At 46.5% G+C, this 24,126-nt stretch overlaps 2 protein-coding genes across 2 annotated transcripts; both read right to left on the reverse strand.

Annotated features, from left to right (window-relative positions):
• Nucleotides 1–501: 501 nt before the first annotated feature.
• Nucleotides 502–1,332, reverse strand: Fam220a (family with sequence similarity 220 member A). Its single transcript, XM_042267851.2, has one exon. The coding sequence runs from the start codon at nucleotides 1,330–1,332 to the stop codon at nucleotides 520–522; it is 813 nt and encodes a 270-aa protein (XP_042123785.1). The 3' UTR covers nucleotides 502–519.
• On the reverse strand, nucleotides 502–15,155 carry Smim10l3 (small integral membrane protein 10 like 3). Its single transcript, XM_016001206.3, has 2 exons — nucleotides 14,720–15,155; nucleotides 502–1,410 (listed from the first exon to the last, which is right to left on the reverse strand). The coding sequence occupies exons 1-2, from the start codon at nucleotides 14,903–14,905 to the stop codon at nucleotides 1,390–1,392; spliced, it is 207 nt and encodes a 68-aa protein (XP_015856692.3). The 5' UTR covers nucleotides 14,906–15,155; the 3' UTR covers nucleotides 502–1,389.
• Nucleotides 15,156–24,126: the final 8,971 nt, after the last annotated feature.

Here is a 24,126-nt window from a genome sequence, read left to right on the forward strand (position 1 = left end):
GATTGAAGGTAATCCTAAGTTTAATATTGCAACTTCTCCAAAGTGCCGCCATTGACACCTGCACTTCAAGCGGAAGGAAAGGCGCACGCGAGAACAGACGTGTGACTGCAGGTCAGGGAGTCCACACAGTGCAGGAAGGGCAAGACTCGGACCAGAGCAAGGCTTACAAGAAGTGGGAGCAGCCTGCAGATAATCTCCACTTCCATCAGATGGCCAGAGGTGAGCTGAGACAGGCGGCATCTGGGATGCTAGCCCTTTAGAATGGGTCTCCGAGAGAAAGAACTCTGCGCTAAATGGTTTTTGTCTGATCTATACTGGATAGATCAATCATCTCTTAGAAGGGTTTCCCAAGTTCTGAGTCTTTCCAAAACGATTGAAAACATGCTCAAAAATGTCTCTCTGCATCAATCAGTGAGGTGTATCTGGTCACAGGAATCAGAGCAAGAACTGAATGGCTGCAGCATACACCAGAATTAATGCAAAAGAAACTGCAAGACGACCTTTAAAATTAATCTATTTTTATTGTTCTGCCTGTACCTTATCTATGGCATCAGACTTGCTAATCTGGAGGATTGCAGAGCCAGTGACCCTCACGACTATCTGCAGACCATCTGAAGTACTTTTTAAGCTTGAGAGAGTTTTCTCGTATTCTACTGTTTGCTCTGAAAACATAGGGTTTAAATGGTCGAGGGATACACATCTTGTCTCATCTTCTGGGAGAACTTCATAATGGACAGAAGCATATGGCAGCTGGCACAGCTCAGAATATGGGTAAGACAGTTCCGACCTGGTGCCCAGCCCCTCAGGAACAGCACTTAGAAGTTCACACTTCAAGAAACCCATTTCCCTCAGTTTCGGATGACCTGGCCATCCTGACACCCAGGACTCTCCTTTGGGGTACTGTCCACAGCTGTCTGTGGCCCTGGGCCCTTTTCCTGGCCAGTTACTTCCTAGTGCATCTCCGATGCCACAGGATACCCCAGCCAGATGTTCTTCCGAAGCAGATGACAGAATCTTGCTTACGGAGGCTGCTGGAGCCAAATTTCTTCCCATTGATTCCTTCAGATACTGAAGCACTTTGTACCCACTGTGAAGTATGAGGTCAGCCTCAATCTGATCATGTTTCATTTCCAAGGATGCCACCACTGTGTCCTGTGACTTTCCATCAGTATCTGCTGCAGGCTGATCTGTCCAGGAAGGCACATCTGCTGGGCTGGGGCTCCCCTTCTGGCTTCTCTCCTCAAGGCCACATGATAGTTTGTCCAAGTCACCTCCTTGTGACCTCTTTACATCTGCCAAGCAAGTACCCGGGGTCCCTCTTCCAGCCCTCATGCTTTGCGCCCTCTGATGCAGTGAGCCGGGGTGATGCCTATCAGTCAGGGGTGGCCTTCAGTGGATCTCAATATGAACCTAGAAAAGATAATCAAATGAAAATTCTGTGACAGAGGGTTATTAAAACATTTAAGCACACAAAATATCACCAAACACGAGTTCCTTGAGGAATGAGGCCCCAGAGCTGAACAGGAGCCAGAGAGTGAGAGGCACTGGCCACTGTCACAGGCCAGCCTGAGCTCTGTAGTGAATTCCAGACTAGCGTATGCTTACAGCATAGAGCTGGAGACAGGAAGATCACAAGTTCAAGGCCATCCTTGGCTACAGAGTGAGTCTGAAGTCAGCCTGGGCTATATGAGAGCTTGACTCAAACAGATAAATACGCAAATAAAGTATACATAAAGGCAAATAATCAGTCTCCATGGCCCCAGGTCTTATAAGCCCCAGCCCCCATGTTAAGTCTACAAAAGAATCAATACTGTTAAACTATGGCAAACAAACCTGCCCACCAAAACTCTGAGTGAGAGAGGAGTTTATTTCCAAGTTCAAGGGAAAAATAAAATGCAGTCCTGGGAGCCATTCCTCAACATCCACTCCTTTCACCCTGCTGAAGGTGCTAAGGGCTCAAAAGGCAACAGAAGGGTAGGAGCAAAGGCTCCCAGGCATGACCAAGATCCTCAGGGCAATCAGAAGGCATCTTCCACACAAACCCTCCCCCTGTATGAGGCAGCCAACCTGCTAAATGACAATAGGCCTGACCCAGTTAGGCAGCTGCTACCCTGCTGGATGCCTGTCTCCTCACCTTCCCTAACCCAGGCTATTAATGGCCTCGGGCACCTGACCGTCCAGACTACCACTGCTCTGTAACCTAAAAATATCCTGCCCCCAATACTTTCCAAAGTAAGCTAGCAAGGCCAGTCCTAAGGGGGACAGGAAGGAATCACAGTGAGTAGGGCAATGGGCTTGAATGGCAGGATCCTGTGGGCTGATGGCTCGAACACACACTCTAAGACGACCAAGCCCAAAGTGTGGAGTGCTGTGAAGTGGATCCTGGTACCGATAGGCCCTGAATGGGGGATCAGGCTGGAGGTCACAAATTTCTACACACTACCAAGGATGAGGAAAGGCGCTCACACCACCCTTCTGAATGAAGCTGACTCATGACCACTGGGAGGACACATCATTGAATTTCTTCTATTGACCTGGCAAGCATCTCTGCATCACGCCTGATCTCACAAAGCCAGCTGTGCCCTAAGGTCACACCTTGTCTCCGGTCACACATCTGCTCAAAAGTACATTCAATAAGGAGAAGCTACACCCAGTTCTGAGGAGCTGGGTGACTTGGTATCCTCAGGAAAGGTAACAATTTCTCAGGCGGTGCTGTAGGCTGAGCTGGGAAAGCACTGAGCATTCTCTTCAGGCAGCATCCCACAGTGACAGTGATGGCAGCTTTTCTGTCAGTATTGGCAAGTGTCTCAGGGAATGAATGAAGAGGCTGCTGGAGGGCTGGTAAAGCAAAGGGCAGAAAAGGGACCTCAACAGACAAGTGCATCTCAGGGGGCAGCAGAGGTCAAAGCCCAGACTGGGGCTGCTGAGCAGTGAATAGTGAACAGTCTACCCAAGACAAGCAGCTAACTTTGGAAGTCTCCCCTTTACCTGGGATTCAGCTCCTAGGATTTCTTTGCTACAGATTCAATCAGCTGTTCCCCAAGCCCTTCCCCGAGTCAGGTGCTGTTGTAGGTCCTAATGCCAGGACAGCAGAACAAGAAGACAAAACGGATCCAGGTTTCCTTTCTAGTGAATCATTAACCCGCATACATAAACCTCACTGTAATACTGCTCAAAGGTCAATCTATAGCCACGCCTCATAACGTGTACCAGGACAAACTGTTTAAGTGAGGGACTGGAGAGGGCCCAGCGGTTAAGAATGCTTGCTGCTCTTCCAGAGAACCTGAGTTCAATTCCCAGCACTCAAAAAAGACAACGCACAACTGCCTAGGGATCCAGTACCCTCTTCTGGCCTCCATGGGCACACATCCCACACATAAAAATTTCAAATTAAAATGCAGTTCCAGTTCCATATCCAAATGTGGGGGGGGGGGGGGCACTTTTATCCCCAGCTCTAGGGAGGTAGAGACAGGCAGATCCCTGAGTCTTGCTGGCCAGCTAGCCTAGCGAACTGGCAAGTTCCAGTCCAGTGAGAAAGTCAAGATGGAAGCACCTAAGGAATGACATGGGAGGTTGTCCTCGGTCTCCACATACATGTGCACTACCCCCCCCCCCGAAAGTTAAGATGAGCCCAATGTGGTGGTGCATGACTGTACTCTCAGTACTCAAAAAGAGCGCAGAGAGAGGAGGATCATGAGTTCAAGGTCATCCTCAGCTATTCAGTAAATCTGAGGCCAGCTTAGGGCTACATAAGAAGCCATCTTTAACTTTCCTCTCAAAATAAATAACAAGGGACAAGAGATATAAACCCACGGTAGAGTGTTGACCCTGGTTTGCACAAAGCTCTTAGTTTGGGTTTTTTGTTTTGTTTTGTTTTTGAGACCAGAGTCTCACTATGTAGCCCTGGCTAGTCTAGAGTTCACTATGTAGATAGACCAGGGTACCCTTAAATTCAATGAAATCTGTCTGCTTCTGCTTCCCAAGTGTGAACCAAAATACCTGGCTAAGCCCTTGCTTTGATCTCAACAACAACACACACAGTTAAAATGAGCCAAGTGTGGTGGTACATGACTAGAATCCCAGTATGGAGGAGGCCAAGAAAAGGAGGCTTTCCAGTCTGAGGCCAGCCAGCATGGACTCCATGGCAAGAAATCTATCTCAAAAACATAAGGACTTCCTAATGACAGCAAACATCAAACATGAGAAGAGATTGTTGGACTCCACAAAAATAAACTGTAGGGATCTGGATAGAGGATTCACTAGTTAAGAGCACTTGCTGCTCTTGCGGAAGACTGGTGTTTGAACCCAGCACCCACACGGCTGCTTACAACCGCCTGTAACTCCAGTTCCAGGGAATCTGACGCCCTCTTCTGGCCTCCGAGGGCACCAGGATGCAAACAGGGCACAGATATATATGCAGGGACTTACACATACCCATAAAATAGAAATAAATAAACCTTTAAAAACAATTTTCAGACTCAGCATGGTGGTACCTACCTTGAATCCCAGCACTTGGGAGGATGAGGCAAGAAGAATTCTAGTTCAAGGCCAGCCCTGTCGCAAACCTCCCTTTCTCAAAAGTAAACAAAAGTAAGCACGGCCAAAACACAACATAAGCAAAGACAAAGCAGAATACACTCAAAAACTGTTTAACATTTTTTTAAAAACTCCGAGTAGCAGCCAGGTATGGGTGGCTTGTGCCTCAGACGCTTTGATGCAAGCAGACCAATCATTTTTAGTTCAAGTCCTGTGTAGAATACATGGTGACGTTCCAGGACAGCCTGCAGTATAGCCAGAGCAAGGGTGGGGGATGAGGGATGGGAAGACCCTGTCTCAATAAAAAAAAAAAAAAAAAAAAAAAAAAGTAGGACTGGGGAGACGGCTCAGTGAGTAACATCACTTCCTGTGCTAGCATGAGAATCTGAGTTAAAATCTCCCACACTTAAACACGCGCTCGCGCACACACACACACACACACACACACACACACACACACACACACATTCCAAAGAGGTGGGTGTGACCACATGAGCATCTGTAACCCCTGCGGTTGCCCCAGCTGGCCTAGTTGAAACATCAAGCTTCCAGTTCAATGAGATGCTGTTTCAATGCGCACTTGGGCACATGCATCCACACTCATGGGCATGCACCAAACAACCACACACACACACACACACACACACACACACACACACACACACACACACGCCCATAGCAACATTATTCATAGTCAGATAGTGACAACAACCCAAAGGTCCAGCAGCCAACTGAAAGGTATCTGGAGAAATGGCAACTATTAATAGATTCAAAGTGGGATCCAGCAGTGGGAAAGCTCATTGGTGGAACAAACTGGAGCCATCTAAGTGGCATGCTCACACCAGAGCTGGGGAACTCTACAGGGGCTCTCAAGACTGTTTATCATTTTTTCCTTTCCTTATTTATTTAAGACAGAGTCTTGAATAGCCCGGCTGACCTCAAACAGGCCATATAGCTGAAGATGACCCTGAACTCCTGATCTCTTGCATACTTGAACTACAGGCCTAGGTCATCTTGCCTTAGTTGTATGCGGTGCTGGGGATGGAACCTAGGGCTCAGGGCATGCTAGACGAGGTCTCTTCCAGCCAGGCCACATCCCCAGTGCCTTATCCGCTCACCTGTCCACAGACTTGCTGCTACTGTCTTTGGGCTACTGTTTATCAGCACTGAAGTACCGGGCTTTGAATCCATTTTCAAACCTCTCAGGTACACACCCAGAAGCAGACTTAGTTGACTGTGGGTTAAGTCCACATTCAACGGTGTGAAGAACCACAAGGCTTTCATGACAGCTGTGCATTGTACAATCCAACCAGCAGCACACAAGGACTGAGGACACGTACCTTTACCTGCATCTGCTTCTGCAACCTCTCCTCCCACCCTCCACCTTACAACAGCCATCCTAACAGGTGTGGAGTGGCCTCCCACTGCTCCGAGTGATCTGCTTTCTCCTGGAGTCCAGGATCTTCTCAAGGACACAGCGCCATCTGTGTATCTGCTTAGATAAATCTCCATGCCAGCTCCTTCAATGACTGGATTGAGCTGCTTGGTTTTTTTGTTTTTTCAATTGTAAGAGGTCTTTCTCTATTCAGGGTATTACTCCTTTACCAAATTTTCCAACAAATGCTTTTTTCCATTCTGTGGGTGATCTTTTTTACTTTCTTCCCCCGACGTTAAAGATGGACCCAGGGCCTCATCCACACTGAGCTACACACTCAGCTCCTCCAAATTCATTCTTTGGCTTGTAGAAGTAGTTCGTGTTTATTCAACTTGATTGCATCCTACAAAACTATCAAGGGGTGAAGAGACTAGCTCTTCCCTCTCCAGGTACAGACACGTGGGGGCTGGAGCTCAGAGGTCTATACACCACGTGCAGCCCCAGCAGTAAGCAGTTTTGGTGTTTGGTTTTTGTTTGTTTGTTTGAGACAGGGTTTCTCTGTGTAGCCCTGGCTATCTTAGAACTCGCTCTGTAGACCAGGCTGGCCTCAAACTCATAGAGATCTGCCTGCCTCTGCCTCCCAAGTGTTGAGATGTCATCTCATATGTGATGGGTCTCTTTTAACATTAGTAAAAATAGAATGAATTCACGTACTTTGAAACTGTCTTTATATGTGTGATGGATACAAGTATGTGTCCATGTGCCAAGGTCAAAGGACAACCCTGGTACTGGTTCTTGCCTTCTCTGTAGCCCAGAATTCTTACACTAACACCTGCCTGGAGCATACAGGATTATTTCCAACTCTTTCAGAAACAAGGAGGCTGCTGTGGTGACACAAGCTTGTAATCCTAGTGCTCAGGGAGACAAAGCAGGATCTAGAATTCCAGTAGCCTGAGCTACAAAATGAGTTCTAGGTCAGCCTGGTGAAGCTGTCTCAAAACAATTAAGCAAAATGAAACAAGTCTGGAATACAGAATACAGGTAAGAGGCAGGGGAGACGACTCCAGGGTTAAGAGTGTTTGCTGCTCCTGGAAATGACCCCAAGTTCAGTTCCCAGCACCCACATTGGGTGGTCACAACCACCTGTAACTCCAGCTCAGGGAATCTGACACTCTCTTCTGGCCTCCAAATGCAGCTGCATAAACACATATATACACATTTTAAAAAAAAGGAATGTAGGTGTTGGGCCAAAAGTCACTTTCTACCAAGACTGATGACCCCCAATTGATGCCCAGGACCCACAGTATAGAAAAAGAACTTATTCAGACAAATTATCCTCTAGCCTACACACACACACACACACACACACACACACACACACACACACACTTAAATACCAAGGAAAAGCAAGAAGGGGAGCTGCTCCAACGCACTTTGTACAAAACCACCACTTTCTTCCTGGCTCACTACCCAATCTCCAGCTTCCTGCTGTTCCAGGCTTGGCCCACAGGTGGGTCCTGGCGACAGCTCTGCCCTCTGTCCACACTCCGCACTCCTCCGACGCAAACATCAATGTGGCAACAGCCTTTACCTCGGCCAGGGTTTTGCCGAAGTGCTCAATGGGGTCCTCTCTGTTTTGCTCAGAATGCCAGCCAGCTCCCCTTCCCCTTAGAAGACAAGAAAGATTCCCATGTGCCGGAGAAGTTCTGAGAATGGGTGTGTGACAACTGCCCAATATGGAAAGGTATTAATGTCCCTGAATTATACACTTAACCAGCGTCATAATTTGTTTTTTTTATTTATTGAGATGGGGTTTTGTGTGACCCAAACTGACCTCAAACTCACTCTGTAGCTGATACTGACTTTGAATTCCTGATGGTCCTGCCTCTGGCTCCTAAGTGCTAAGATCATAAGCTTGCACCACTACACCTAGCTTGCAGGATAAGCTTTGTTATAAACTTTTCCGACTTTAGTGTCTCTATACACTGAGATTCCAGACCTGTAGTACAATGTCTGGTAAAGCAAAAACTCATTAAATACAAGGGGGAAAAGATGTCTAAGTGGTAAGAGGGTACTGAAATCCATGAAGCTATGGACTTAGAAAGAAGTTCAGAGAGGAGGAAGAGTAGGCTGTGGCCTGTGAGATGGCTCTGTGGGGAAATGTACTTGCTACCATGCCTGCTGACCTGAGCTCGAGACAAGGAACCCACACAGTAGGAGACGAGGGACTCCTGCAGGTTGTGTTCTGACCTCCATGCATACATTATGGCATTCCATGTGCACAGGGATGCACACACACACACACACACACACACACACAGACACACATACATATACACATGCATACTCATGTATATACACATAAAAGAAGTAAATAAGATGTAACAGAAAGAGGAGATCGGAGCTAGGAGCCGGGGATGTAGCTCAGTGGCCAAGAGTCTGAGAGTCCAATCCCCAGTACTAAACAAGTGGGACAGAGCTGGGTGGTGGTGGAGCACACCTTTAATCCCAACACTAGGGAGGCAGAGGGAGGCGGATTTCTATAGGCCAGTCCCGTCTACAGAGCGGGTTTGAGGCCAGCCAGGGCTACACAGGGCAATCTTGTCTCAAAAAACTTAAGAGGAGGAGGAGGAAGAAAAGGAGGAGGAGGAGGATGGTTAAGAGCATCGAAGGCAAATAACGATTCGAAGGCTTGCTGAGCACAGGCAGCAGGGGAGAAGCTGAAGGTGAAATAAGGACATCTTGGTCGGCCTTTATAGCATCTTTTCTGTTCTTTTGAGGCCTTCTTTTTGGGTGACATGAGACTAAGACACTTGATCCATGTTTCTTTTTTTTTTTTTTTTAAAAGACTTATTTATTTATTATGTACACAGAAGAGGGCGCCAGATCTCATTACAGATGGTTGTGAGCCACCATGTGGGTGCTGGGAATTGAACTCAGGACCTCTGGAAGAGCAGTCGGTGCTCTTAACCTCTGAGCCATTTCTGCAGCCCTGATCCATGTTTCTTACAGCCATACCCGTGAAAAGTTATAGGCATGGCTTGTTCCAGCAGGTATTCATGATACTGGTTATGTTTGTTGGTTTGGTTTTTGGTTTGGTTTTTCAAGAGGAGATTTCTCTATGTATCCCTGGCTGTCCTGGAACTAGCTCTGTAGACCAAGCTGGCCACCAAGTCAAAGATCCACCTGCCTCTGCCTCCTGCATGCTGGAATTAAAGGTGTCCACTGCCACCCAGCTTTTTATATAGTTATTTTTAATTTTTATTTTAGTTGGGAATGGGCAAGGTCTCATGTAGCCCAGGCTGGCTTTGAATTCCTGATCTTCCAACCTTTACCTTCCAAGTGCTGGGATTACAAGTGTATGCTACCATGGACCACGCAGATTGTTTTTACTTATATGTAGTGATTGGTATAGAGTTTCATTTTTTGTTTGTTTTTTTGTTTTTGTTTTTTTTTTTTGAGACAGGGTTTCTCTGTGTAGCCCTGGCTGTCCTAGAACTTGCTTTGTAGATCAGGCTTGTCTAGAACTCACAGAGATCCACCTGCTTCTGCCTCCCAAAGAGTCTCACTTTTTACCATCTGTCTTCCCATGCTGTATGAAACAGTAGAATGTTAATAACCTCAGAAGATTGAGGCTTAAGCTTAAAAACAGTATTTTCTTTCCTTTGCTTTTTTGTTTGTTTTGCTTTGTTTGAGACAGAGAAACTATGTAGCCTTGACTAATCTAGAACTTACTATGTAGACCAGGCTGGCCTTGAACTCACAGAGATCTATCTGCCTCTGTCACCAGAGTGTTGGGATTAAAAATATGCCTGGCTTTATTTTAAGATTAATTTTTTTAGCCGGGCAATGGTGGCACATGCCCTTAATCCCAGCACTCGGGAGGCAGAGTCAGGCGGATCTCTGAGTTCGAGGCCAGCCTGGTCTACAGAGTGAGATCCAGGACAGGCACCAAAGCTACACAGAGAAACCCTGTTTCAAAAAAACAAAACAACAGAGAGAGAGAGAGAGAGAGAGAGAGAGAGAGAGAGAGAGAGAGAGAGAGAGAGAGAGAGAGAGAGAATGAGAATGTATTATTTTAATTATGTGGCTGGGGGTATACTCACAATCATAAGCGGTTGCGAGCTACTAAGTGGCAGTGGCAGTGTCGGATACTAAACTCCAGTCCTGGCAAGAGCCATCTCTCCAATCCTTTTTCTATTTTAGGATAGGGATTTTGTCACTATGTTGCTCACAATGACCACAAACTGGCTAATGAGGCAGCCCAATCGGCCAAGTACTTGCCATGCAAACATGAGAAGAACTCAAGTTCCATCCTCCAGAATACACACAGAAAAAAGCTAGGTGTGGTGTCACAGCTTACAATCCCAGCCCTGGGGAGTTGGACACAGGAGAATTACTGGAGATGAGAAGATCCCTGGGGCTCCCTGGCCAGCCAGTCTAGTCAAATTAGTGAGCCTAAAGCCAATGAGAGACCTTGTCTCAAAAAAAAATCAAGAGGCTTGCACCTGAGGACAGACACACTAGGTTGACCTCTGACCTATACATACATACACACATATATGCATTTGCATGCTTGAGCATACACAACACACTCACATGCCCCCAATCCCTGGACTCAAGCCTCACAAGCAACTGGGATTATAGGAGTACACTTGCTTACAAACAGCACTTTTAAAAAAACTTTTTTTGGGGGGGTTACATTTGTTTGTGTATGGAGTATATGTATGTGGTCCCTCCTGTGGTCAAAGAGCAGTCCACAGCAGTCATTCTTTCCTTTGCCCAAACATTCATAATTCAAAAATTAAAAGTAAATAAAAAATATTTTTTAAAGATTTGTTTTATAACTAACCAACTTCATCGACTAGTTACGTGAGATGCTGAAAGTTACAATATTGCAGTTACTGATACAAATGGTGTTAACTGGAGACATTAAAGCATTCTAAATGTTTTGCTTATTCCTAGAATATTCTTCAGAAAGTTAAGACATGTTTTATGTCCAAGTGCTAAGTCTTAGTATAGTGTTTATGATCCTATAAAACAAACAGGATATGATGTACATTTGGTTAATTATTGGGTTTAATTTCTACTTGATCCTCTAAAAGAATAGTGTGTTGGTACAATGTAATAACATGATTTTCATGAAACAGTTGAGACTGAAGCCTTTCAAAGTTATTTGATCTTTAGATCATCAGTCTTGTAATGGAAATGGTTCCGTTTGCAATGTGAGCCCTGTACTTGGTGGAATGACAATTGTTTGCTTTTATAATACACAGATTTTCCCTGGAAATAAAAGATGAAACACACTTTCCCCTAAGTTTTCTAAGAAATAAAAGAAATTTTTTAAAAAAATTTTTTGTTTGTTTTATGTTGTGCAAGCTTGTGTACCACATGCACTCATGGTGCTTACAGAGCTGGAACTGAAGTTGCATGTGGTTGTGAGCCATCAAGTGGGTGTTGGGAACGGAACCCGGGCCCTCTACAAAATCAGCAAAATGCCCGATGAACAAGTGTAGGGTTAACACAACCTTAGGGTCCGATATTTTAAACACATTCCTGTCCCCTGGAACAGGAAGGAACAGTATACTGGAGGGAAAAAGCTGTGAGCTGCTGGGTCCCTTCAGCCAGGCTCGATTTCTTATTGCACCTTCCTATACCCAAAGGTCAGAACACTGAAACCCTCCAGCTAGGTTCAGTTAGTGACTTTTCACAAATAAACAAAAGTCCTAAAGCCTTCAGGGGAGCTTATAGATTAGATATAAAGACTTCAAGTATGGCATTGTACCCCAGAACCTCTCTCTTCCTCCCCCAATATGAAAAGGCTGCATTTGGCCAGGTCCAAGATCAAATCTAAAACCCTTACATGTGTCCTAGGAAATCCTTCTCTGGCTGGGCAGTGGTACACACCTTTAATTCCAGCACCTGAGGAAGAGGCAAGCGGGTCTCTTTGAGTTTAAGGCCAGCCTGGTCTACACAAGGAATTCTAAAGAGAGCCAAACTGACCAGGGTTGTATGGTAAGAGCCTGTCTCAAAAGGTGTTGGGGGAGGGGAAGATACACCTTTCCCAAAGTGCTTGGTGAGACTGCCTTACCCTCCACCTGGGCGCACCTGACCCTGAATTAAGACAGCCAGATTCTCTATAGCTGGCTACACCTAACTCACGACTCCTCTGGAGTCCACCGGGCTGCCCTCAGTACCGATGGGCCTGCACTCACTCACTGCTCACACCACTCGGATTGAAGGCAAGTGCCCTCCTCCCAAAGGCGCTTGCCTTCAATCAGTACAGTGCACACTCCCTGTTATGAAATATGGCTTTGAATCACCTTTCCAGAGATGATCTCACTGTCCTACAAACAGATGCGCAATTAGAAAACACCGGGAATGGAATTTGCCGCTGTTTATTGCTTATAAAACAAACGAGCCTTCAGCAATCCTGTGGTGAAGAAAGCCGGTACAAGATCACAAAAGTTCCCTCTGAAAGAACTAAACTGTGAGAGTGTCCCTGTCAAGGAAGACATTCATCATACCCCAGGAGCAGGAAGGGAATGGTTGCAACTAGGTAAAGAGGAGACCCTAACAAAGTCTAGTCCGTCATCAAGGTGTAAGCTAGGTGAGAGGCCAGTCATATCCACATGTGATAAGCATGTACATGTGCTGATGTTTGAGGATGACAGAACATGCCTTATAATGTTTAGAAGACTTCTCTAGGGAGCCAGAGAAATAGCTCAGCTGTTAGGGAGTACCTGCTGCTCTTGCAGAGAACTAGAGTCGGGCAGTTCGTAACTGCCCGTAACTACATCTCCAGGGGATCCAGCAACCTCTTTTGGCCTCCTCCTGCTCCACATACACATACACATAATATGTACAAATATGACACCTCTAACTGACCGGTGGAAAACAGATGGAGAATACACAAAAATCCAGGCTAGCAATTGGAGTAGCTTGGACTAGAGAAGGGTACAAAGAGAAATCAATACAAGAGGAATTGTTTCGGGTTTTGTTATGGAGATAGGGTCTTGCAATGTAGCCAAAGATGACCCAGAGCCTCTCTCATGCCTCCACCTCCCCGATGCTAGGATTACAGGCATGGATCTTTACACCCAGTTTATGCAGTACTGGAGATTATACCCAGGGCACTGTGCAGAGTAGGCACACACACTCCCACCTGAGCTACATCCCTAGCCTGTTATTATTTTAATGGTACAAAACACAGCAATTCGAGACATAATATTATGTAGTAGGTAATCTCTTGTAGTCTTTCACATAATTTTCTAAATGAGCACAAATCACATGTAACTCTAGACACCAGATCCCTCGTGTCTACATGATGGCTCAAGCATAGACTACAGACACTTATATCCCCAAAGTTTCTTTTTGTAAACTCTGAGATAACTTGATGTCTAAGAATCAGGATGTCTGATTTCTCTCAGAGGAGGTTACTAGATCTGGCAGAAACACCAGGGCCATGTTTCTACAGGTTGGTAATTGGCAAGGACACAGGCGCTCTGGTTTATCTCAGTGCCCACACCCAGCACTCTTTTCTCATCTGGGGCACCTGCTGTAAAGGTTTGTTATTTCTGCCCCCACGGCCTGGTATCACATAAGATGCCACAAGCCCTTGTTAGTGTAAGATATCTTGATTTGGGAGCAGCGATATAGCTCATTTGTTAGAGTGCTTGCCTAGCATGCAGGAAGCCCCAGGTTGATCCCAGCAGTACCTCATAACCAGGTATGGTGGATCACAGCTGACACCACTCCCCCCGCCAAAAAAAAAAAAAGGAAAGGTATCTTAATTTGGACCTTAAAATCGGTTTTTCTTAACTCATTTTACCGAATCTGGATCATACTTGGCTTAGAATTTCACATGGTCTGTAACCACCTGTGTCAGGGACCATTTATATACCAGGTCCATTACACTCTAATATGACCCAACTACAGATAAACTAGGTAAACTACTTAGAGCTGGCTCCTTTGCACACCAGGGAACCACATATGCACAATAAGTCTGGGGCTGGGGCGATTTTCCTTGCCTACAGCAAATGCAAAGCGCCCGCCAGGTTCAGCTCCCAGAACAAGAAATAAACAATACTGTCAGGTTATATGCTTCCCAGGGGTGGAGCCCAGTCCTTCAACACAGCCTGTGCCACTCCAAGATGTGTAAACAGAATCCAAGGAGACTCACTGTCCAGCCTCTCTCTCTTACTTTTTGGGACAGAACACTCAAATTGGCAAAACCTCTCTCTCCACTAGAGAAAAGCGTTTTGTAATTCAAGAGATAGGGAACTGTCAGTTGTTTCCAGCAAACGCGGCCTCCAGAATGCTGACACGGGCATGCTGTTATTCCAAATTGTCTCAGGCCTCCGAATTTGTTTTACCTCTTTCTCTCATCTTCATCCCTCCTGCCATTTCTAACCCCTTGGCCAGAAGAAATCGGATACATTGGTCAAAACACCATTAACTTTCAACCTAATGGTACAAGGATAACATAATAAACCTTCACAAAGTTTGGGGAACCAGAATCCACGTAAGAACTCGCTGCCACCGGATCGCCAACAATTTGTCATTTTTAAGGACAAAGCGTCCTAAGGGACCTTCCTGTCATCGTTCCTCGGACCCCACCCCCAGATGTAGGATCTGTACTCTGAAGCATCGCCTATGCAGAGTGGGGTTACAGAGGGAAAATGCACGGTGCTTGGTAGACAGACACTCAGCCTTGGGCTGATGGCACGAGCCTCCCAGCACATGCATCCCTCCGAGCCAGGTGGGCAGGGCCGCGACCCAGGGATGCCGAGGGCGCGGCTCACCTACCTGCAGACGCACGTTGAGCATCATGGAAGCCACGATGTAGAGGTAGGGAAAGTTGATGCGCAGCCGCCAAGCCAAGTCAAAGAAGATGAGCAACGTGCGGGTCAACCCCTTGCAGAAGACCCCATAGGAGCGGGCGGCGGCCGAGCGCGACAGCCGGACAGCCAGACCCGACAGAGCCGTCGCCATATAGAGACCCGCGGCGCTCCCACTGCCCGCCCGCCCTCCCTCTCCGCGCCGCGTCGCCCAAGGCCTCCTCCCTGGGCCGCTGTTCCGAGCTCAGCGATCTCAGGGAGCTGGGGAGACCGCGGCGAGGCCGGCGGGAGGGCGGGCCGCGGGGGAGCTGAGTCTGCGCGTCACTGTCGGGAAAGCGCCTCCGCGAGCCACCACCTGGATCCCCGGCCGGGCCGCGCGGCCTGACGTCACAAAGCCGGCCCGCGCCTGCGCAGGCAGCAGACTCCGCCCCCTCCCGCCCCGCCTCGCAGGCCGCTTCCCTAGCAAGTGAGGTGCGCGTGCGTGGGAGGAAGGAGTTGCTGCGTTGCGTCCTGGCGCCCTCTAATGGTGAAGCTAAAGGATAACACCAGAGGGAACGTCGGGCGTGGCGGCGATTGCCCGTAATATTCCAGCTCTCCGGAGGCTGAGGCGGGACCTGGGCTACTTGACAAGGCCCGGTCTCGAGCAAGAAAAAGAGAAAAAAAGCAAAGAGGGGCTCGGAAGATGACTCAGCGGTCAAGAGCGCTTGCTGCTCCTCCAGAGGACCCTGAGTTCAGTTTCCAGCACCCGTCTTAGGTGGCTCACGGTCACATACAACTCTGGCTTCAAGGGATTCGATGCCTTCTGGCCTTGGTGAGCATCTGCACTCACCTGCGCGTGCATATGCTGAGATGCACATTCACATAAAAATAAATAAATCTTTAGAGAAAGAACAGGGAAGAGATGGACCATGGCCATGGTCACAGGTACTTTATACCACGTTCTTTAAAATGGGTACAGTGGGCCAGCGAAATGGTAAAGAAGGTAAAGGCACTTTCCGCTACTCCCGAGAACATGAGTTCAATCCTTGGGACCCACACCGTGGGAGGACACAACTGACTCCAGCCAGTTGCTCTCTATGCTGGGTTTTTTGTTTGTTTGGGGTTTTTTTGTTTGTTTGTTTTTGTTTTTGTTTTTTTCTCTGTTAACTTGCCACAAGTTAGAGTTACCCTAGAAGAGGAAACTTCAACAGAGAAAATGGGAAGCCTGAGCAGGTGGGTTGTAAGAAAGCAAGGTAAGGAAGCCAGGGAGAGCAAGCCAGTAAGTGATGTCCATCTGTAATTTCTAATTCAGTTTCTGCCTCCAGTTCCTGTCCTGCCCGAGTGCCTGCCTGCCTTGGCTTCCCTCAATGACAGACAGTTCTTTTTGCTGTACAAGCCAAATAAGTCCTTTCCTCCCCACGTTGCTTTTGATAATGGTGTTTATCACAGTAATGGAAAGCATACTAATATATCCCCCTGCCTCCTCCTGCCTCCTGTGTTTTATGCATGTGCACACCATGTGCGCGTGAGCTCGCGAGTGCGCGCGCACACACACATCCACACACGCACAATACACTAAATAAAATGTGACTTTACATTTTTCTAATGGTTGCAGTGGGGGCTAGAGAGATGGCTCAGTAGTTAGTGCTTCCTCCTCTATCAGAGGACCAGAGCCCAGATTGCAGCAGTCACATCAGGCAAGCTCATAAACATTTAAAACTCCAGCTCCATGGAATCTGATGCTCACTTCTGGCCTCCATGAGCATCCAAATGCACACGTATATTCATACACACACATACAATATTTTTAAAAAATGGTTACAATGGGAAATTTCCTATCATTGTATATTTACCATATTTCCAAAAGAAAGAAAAAAGGCATTTGTGGGTGAATGAACAGCCCAGTGTTCCTGTGTGAACGGCCTGCCGTCCCAGCCATTCTTGTTCAATGTTCAATTATATACACTTTAAATCTTTATTAATTTGTTTATTTTTTAAAAAGGTTTATTTATGATGTACACAGTGTACTGCATACAGTTACACCTGCATGCCAGAAGAGGGCACCAGATCTCATTACAGATGGTTGTGAGCCACCATGTGGGTGCTGGGAATTGAACTCAGGGCCTCTGGAAGAACAGCCAGTGCTCTTAACCTCTCAGCCATCTCTCCAGCCCCTGTTTATTATTTTATGGGTGTAAATGTTTTGCCTGCATGCACCACTTTGCTTGCATGTGTGTCTGTGCACCACGTGTGTGCCCAGTGCCTGCAAAGGCCAGAAGAGAGCATCAGATCCCCTGGAACTGGAGTGACAGACTGTGAGCTTCCAAGTGGGTGCTAGGAATCCAACCTGGGTTCTCTGGAAGGGGCAACCAGTACTTTTAGCACTGAGCCATCTCTCCAGCCCACAATAATATATGCTTTAATAACTGTAGTACTGCCAGGTAGGGTGGGATATACCCTCAGTCCCAGCACTCAGGAGGCAGAGGCAGGCAGATCTCTGTAAGCTCAAGGCCAGCCTGGTTTACAGAGCAGGTTCCGGAACCCAGAGCTACACAGTGAGACCCTGCCTCAAAAAAAAAAATCAAAATAATTACAGTACTAACTAAAGCCTCTGAGGTAAAACATACATCGATTGTGGAGAATTCTAGTATTCTGGAATGTAAGGAGTTTGATAGAAATCTTTTTTCTGGATTTGTTTGAGACAGGATTTTTTTTTTTTTTTGAGACAGGGTTTCTCTGTGTAACAGCCCTAGGGGTCCTGAACTAGCTCTGTAGACCAGGCTGGCCTCGAATTCATAGAGATCCACCTGCCTCTGCCTCTGCTGGGATTAAAAGCGTGTGCCACCACTGCCCAGCTAGTATTTTTTTTTTTTAACGCTGTTATATTCTTTTTGTGTGTATGTGTGAGGGAGTTGGTAGGCAGTCTCATGGGTTTGGGCCCAGGTAGCAACTCAAGGTTGATCTCAGGAATCTTCCTCAATGACTCTTCCAGTTTATTCTTTGAAGCGGAATCTTCAGTGACACCAGGGCTCACTGGTACTGCTAGTCCAGCTAGCCAGCTTGCTCTGAGGAACCCCTTGTCTCTGCCTTCTGAGGCTGAAATTAACTCTGCTGCCCAGCTTTTATTCAGCTTCAGGGTCTCCTGATTCCAGTCCTCACACTTGGCCAGCAAACACTTTATTATCCCCTGAGCTCTCTCTCCACCCCACCCCCCAAAAAGCTTATTGTGTGAGAGATAAGGCTGAGGTGTGGTTCAGTTGAGATACCGCTTGCCTAGCACGCATGAAGCCCGGGATTCCGCAGCACCTCATTAACTGGGCACGGTGGCTCACTCCTGTAACCTCAACAGGTGGAGGCAGGAAGATCAGAAGTTCAAGGTCATCCTTAGCTACACAGTAAGTTTAAAGATAGCCTGGGTTAGCCGGGGGACGGGGGGAGTGAGGTGGGTGACGCACACCTTTAATCCCAGCACTCAGGAGGCAGAGACTGGTGGATCTCTGTGAGTTCCAGGCCAGCCTGGTCTACACAGTGAGTTCCAGGACAGGCTCCAAAGCTACAGAGAAACCCTGTCTCGGAAAAAAAAAAAAAAGATAGCCTGGGTTACATGAGACCTTATGGAAGAAGGGAGAGAGACAGAGAGACAAAGACAGAGAGAGAGAATTATGTCAGTGTGAAAAGTACTTTTGTACAGGCACAAAGTGTGACAAGAAGGGGCTTGGAGGGAAGCTTATTAATAACTGATCAACGAGCCCGTCTGCTCTCCTTACACTCCCCCTGCTGCTCTCGGAGCTGTGCCTCAGAAGACAGCCAGCCCAGAGAAACCAGGTTCCATTTCCAGCAACTTCTCCACGCTCCCCTGACCTGTTTCCAGAAAAAGAGGATGTGGATGCTCATCCCCCCTCCCTGCGCCCCCCCCCCATCCTGCCTCTAGGTGTTGGTGAGAAATGAATGAGATGGGGGGGGGCAGCACTGGGCACAGTTCCAAGCACACAGAAGGCACCCAGAAAACAGGAACTATTTTTATACCCAGAGCGCTTGAGTCCTGAGAGTGTAAGTTCAGTGGATTTATGAGCTCAGTGTGCTGTTAATAACGGTTAATGATCAGCTGTTTATAAAATTATGTTCCTTGAACAGTGAAATGGTTCAGCAGGTAAAGACACTTGCGGCCAAGCCCAATGAGCTCAATGCCCAGGCCCCACATGGTAGAAGAAGAGGACAACATACAAGTTGTCCTCTGTCCTCCAGGCACAGGCGTGCGGGTGTGCGACACAGACACAGACACACACACACACACACACACACACACACACACACACACACACGAATAAATAAAATAACTTTCCTTGACAGCCCAGCTTTAGTGAGGCAGTGGATTCAATCCCAAATACTGCAGAAAACAAAACAACAAAATCCTGTTTGTTTATTCTCATACGTATATCTGTTTTTAGTCTTTTTTGGTGTACGTGTGTGTTGTATGTGTTGTATTGGGGGAGGGAACATGTGTGCCTGTGCATGGAGACCAGTTTGCTGTCTGGTGTCTTCCTCGGTCACTTCCCAGTTTTTGAGACAGTCTCTGGCTGAACCTGGAACTCGCCGATTGGCTGGGCCATCTGGCCAATGGGCTCCAGGAATCCTTTTTCTTGCTCACCAGTGCTGGAATGACAAGAGTCTATGACCATGCCTAGCTTGGTTTTTGTTGCTTTTTGTTGGTGGTGGTTTTTGTTTTGTTTTGATTTTTTTAGGCAGAATCTCACTATGTAGTCCTGGCTGGCCTAGAACTCACTACGCAGACCAGGCTGGCCTCAAATCCTGCGCGCCTTGGTCTCTATCCCTAATGCTGGGATTTAAGGCATGTGTTACCACACCCTGCCCATGCCCAGCTTTTATCTGGGTGCTGGGGATCCAACCTCAGGTCCTGATGCTAGCATGACAAGCACTTTACCCACTGAGCCAGATCCTCAGCCCCATGCATGGAAATATTTTACACTAAAAAAATGTTTTATGTATGTGAGTGGTTTGCCTATGTGTGTATATATACACCATGTTCGTGCCTGGTACTTGTAGAGGCTAGGAAGGGGCATCAGATGTTATGAGGAAAGACCATAGCCTCAGTCTAATTATAATTAAAGATGTATTGCTTAGTTGCTAACAGGATGAATAATCTCTGAGGCAGATTTGAGATTGCCATGAGAAGGCAGGGTGACTTTTGATACCGACTCAAGCAAGCAAAAACTGGTCTGTTCTGTCAAGTTAAGTGCCCCAGAACAGTCTTGGGGCATCTGCATACACAAGTTATAGAAAGCCAAAAAAAAAAAACAAAAAAAAAAAAAAAAAACCCAGTTATATCAGAACAAGCAAATAATCATGGCTATACATTTTGGGATGTGGTGGGGTCACTGAGTCAGAGTTCCTGGGAAAGTTTCTGCCAGGGGCTGGAGTCAGACACAAACAGCTTATGTGTACCAAGATGGATGCCCGACTTTAAATGAAGTTTCCTTAGCTGTCACCCAGATGATACCCTAGAACTGTAACTTACAGTTGTAAACTACCTATGGGTGCTGGGAACTGAACCAAGGTCCCCTGCAAGAGCTGAAAGCATTCTTAACTGCTGAGCCACCTCTCCAGCTCTATGAAAGTATTTTTTGGGTTTTTTTTTTTTTACATTCACATTTAATCAACCTGAAGAGAAAGATTCAGGAAGAGAGAATGGGCACACAAGAGCCAAGATGTGGGTCACCAACTTTTTCTAAAGCTGAATACAGTGGTTCACACCTGTCATCCCAGAATTTGGGAGGCTGAGGCAGGAGGATTGCCTGGAGTTCCAGGCTAGCCTGGGTGTTCTGTTGTTACTTCCTCTGAGTTGAAGTGTTCCCTCCTGGAGGAGGGAAAGAAGCTCATTCAACTTGCAAGGCTCAGGAAATTTATACAACTTACAAAGCTCAGGAAATTCATGCAATTTACAAGCCCTGGAAATTCACATGATTTACAAGACTCAGGAAGATAGAAAGTTATAGGATTCATAAGGCTTCTCTCCAAAGTTATGTAAGCAGTCAATAATTGCTATGTAGAAAGATTCCCCAGGTGGCTAAGTTAGGTTGTTCAGTGAGCTTCAGGGATAGAGCTCTCCTGAGTCATCACTCATGTTGGGGTGAACTTTTAGATGACAGAGCAGCCTTTGAGTCATCCATGCTATTGTAAGTCACCCACATTCCTGTAAGTAACCCAATAAACCCACCGACTGACTAGGCTAGACTGAACAGGGAAGATCACTCCTTTGTCAAGTCTGTGAGATGAATAGATGTTCACATCTTCCTAGGAAAAATCAACACAATGCCGGGCTAAGCCAATAAAACTATTACAAAAGAGGAAATCAGAAATATTGAGAGTATGGTATTTTTGTTTTAAAAACTGGTACTTTAGAAAGGAAAAGAAACTGGGTGTGGGCTACACACTTGTGGCACCAGTTACTTGGGAGGCTCTGGGCAAGATGACTTGAGTCCAGGAGTGTAGGTCTAATCCAGATGGTGTATTACAGAGCAAGACCCTGGCTCAACAACAGGCTGAAGAGAAGACTCAGCAGTTCAGAGCACCTGCTGCTCTTGAAGAAGACCATATGGTCCTCAGCACCCATGTCAGGGGGCTCACAACCACCTGTAACTCCAGCCTGAGGTAGCCAGATGCCATCTTTAGACAGACATTTGAGTGCTCCTGCTCACATGGTGCACATGCATACACACATGTGCATAATATCCAATAAAATGTAAAATATAAAACCAGTGGAGCTGGAGAGATGGCTCAGTAGTCAAGAGCACTTGTGTTTGCAGAGGGTCTGGGTTTAGTTCACAGCTTTTACACGGTCACTCACAACTATCCATGACTCCAGGTCTAAGGGATCTGATGTCCTCTTCTGGCTTCCACAGGCCCCAGGTATGCATGTGGTGCATAAATATACACCCAGGCCAAATACCCATATATATAAAATAAACAAATCTAATTTTAAAATCCAAAGATAATTAAAATATTTATATTGAGCTGCAGAACATCAAGTTTCCTTTAATCCCAAAGTTCTCCTCATTACTAATATTAACCAACAGTAATCATGGTCATAGCACAGCAGTCAATACATTTTTTCAAATCGTTTTTGAGCAAATTATCACTTTTAGAATGTGTCAGAATGAAAGGGATGACATTTTAAAAAAGACATGAGTCGCCAGGTATGGTGGAGCACGCCTTTAATCCCAGAACTCGGGAGGCAGAGGCAAGTGGATTTCTGAATTCAAGGCCAACCTGGTCTACAAAGAGAGTTCTAGGACAGCCAGGGCTACACAGAGAAATGCTGTCTCAGGAAAAAAAAATTGCCAGGTGGCAGTGGCTCACACCTTTAATCCCAGCACTCAGGAGGCAGAGCCAGGCAGATCTCTGTGAATTCAAGGCCAGCCTGGTCTATAGAGTGAGATCCAGGGCAGGCACCAAAACTACACAGAGAAACCTTGTCTTGGAAAAAAAAATTGTATAGAATTTAGAGCTACAGAGATGGCCAAGTGAGTAAGGTGCTTGCCAAGAAACCCGAGGACCTGAGTTGATTCCCTAGCATCCACTTGTAATTCCATCACTCAGGAGGTGGAGACAAGTGATTCATGGAGCAAGCTGGCTAACTATACTGTGAGTTTGGGTTTGGCTCAACCCAAAGACCTTGAGTCAATATATGAGTCGGAGAGCTATCAAGGAAGAGACTAGGGGCCTGTGAGATTGCAAAGGAGCTTGCAGCCAAACCCAGTGACCTAAGTTCTATCCCCAGGACCCCATTGGTTGGAAGGAAAGAACCTATTTCTTTTTTTTTTTTTTTTTTTTGGTTTTTCGAGACAGGGTTTCTCTGTGTAGCTTTGCGCCTTTCCTGGAACTCACTTGGTAGTCCAGGCCAGCCTTGAACTCACAGAGATCCGCCTGCCTCTGCCTCCCGAGTGCTGGGATTAAAGGCGTGCGCCACCACCGCCCGGCACGAACCTATTTCTATAAGTCATTCTGTGCTGTGTTGTGTGTATGCCCACATTCATATACTCACAAATAAATAAATAATTTTAAGGGAGACATCAGCTGGGAATAGTGATGCACACCTTTAATCGTAGCAGTCAGGAGACAGGAGCAGGCAGATCTCTGTGAGTTCAAGGCCAGCCTGGTCTACATAATGAATTTCAGGACAGTCAGGGCTACATAATAAGACCCTGTCTCAAGAAAAAGAAGAGGAAGAGGAGGGGGAGGGGGAGGGGAGGGATGGAAGACCAGACATCAACCATCAATCTCTCGCCTCCAAGCACGTGTGCATGAATACACACACACTCACATACATCTGGGCACCCGTACACATACAATCATGAATGCACATGTATGCATGCTGTATGCACACAAAAGTGAAAAGCAACATATAGACTTTGATGAAATAGTTCAAAACAATGCAAAATGTAACTTTTCTAGGAAATATATAGTAAGTCTGTGTAGTCTCATTTCACATTTTTATTTACTCTTGGTTTTGGAGCCAGGGTCTCAGGCCATCTAGGCTGGCCTTAGATTCACTGAGTAGCTAGAGTTGACCTTGAGTTTTTGATCTTTCTGCCTCTACCTCTTAAGTCCAGGGATTGCAGGTATGCTCAGCTTTATCTTTATTTTTTAAATATTTATTCAGTTATCTTTGTTTTTATTTTGTTCTGCTTTTTGAGACAGTGTCATACACCCTAGAACTAGAGTCCTAGGCAGTTGTATGCCACCAAGTGGGTGTTGAGACTTGAACTCAGTTCCTCTGCTTGAGCAGCCAGTGCTCCTCACTGCTGAGCCATCCCTCCAGTCCCAAAGGTCAGGGCTAGGGATGAAAAGCCTTCTTGGTTGGTATTTTGTTTTGTTTTTGAGATAGGCTCTCACTGTGTAGCTATGTGGTCCTGGCTGGCCAGGATCTCACTCTGTAGACCAAGCTGGCTTCGGATTCACAGAGATCTACCTGTCTCTACCTCCTGAGTGTTGGGATTAAAGACATGTACCACTGTGCCCTGCTGCTTATTTATTTCTAAATGTTTTTTTTCATTTATTATTATTGTGTGTATAAGGCATGTGTAGGGATCAGAGGACCATTTTCGAGAGTCAGTTCTCGCCTTCTGCTGTAGGTTCCATGCCTCAAACTTACGTTATTGGGCTTCTGTGCTGGCCCTAGGCTGTATTTCTGGATGAGCTTTTGTCACATAGATGTAGTTATTTGTCAAAACTCCATTCGTGGGGCTGGAGACACAGCTCAGCAGTTAAGAGCACTGACTGCTCTTCCAGAGGGCCCGGGTTCAATTCCCAGCACCCACATGGCAGCTCACAACTGTCTGTGGCTTCAAGATCTGACACCCTCACACAGACATATAT

This window comes from Peromyscus maniculatus, chromosome 23, assembly GCF_049852395.1.
Source record: "Peromyscus maniculatus bairdii isolate BWxNUB_F1_BW_parent chromosome 23, HU_Pman_BW_mat_3.1, whole genome shotgun sequence".
Classification (NCBI taxonomy): domain Eukaryota; kingdom Metazoa; phylum Chordata; class Mammalia; order Rodentia; family Cricetidae; genus Peromyscus; species Peromyscus maniculatus.

Bases quoted from the DNA above. Each gene is read 5' to 3' on its own strand.
- Fam220a (XM_042267851.2), bottom strand. From the start codon at position 1,332: ATGAGGGCTGGAAGAGGGACCCCGGGTACTTGCTTGGCAGATGTAAAG.
- Smim10l3 (XM_016001206.3), bottom strand. From the start codon at position 14,905: ATGGCGACGGCTCTGTCGGGTCTGGCTGTCCGGCTGTCGCGCTCGGCC. The intron at 1,411-14,719 runs GTAGGTGAGCCG...TATCTTTTCTAG, and splicing joins TGCTCAACGTGCGTCTGCAG to GTTCATATTGAGATCCACTG.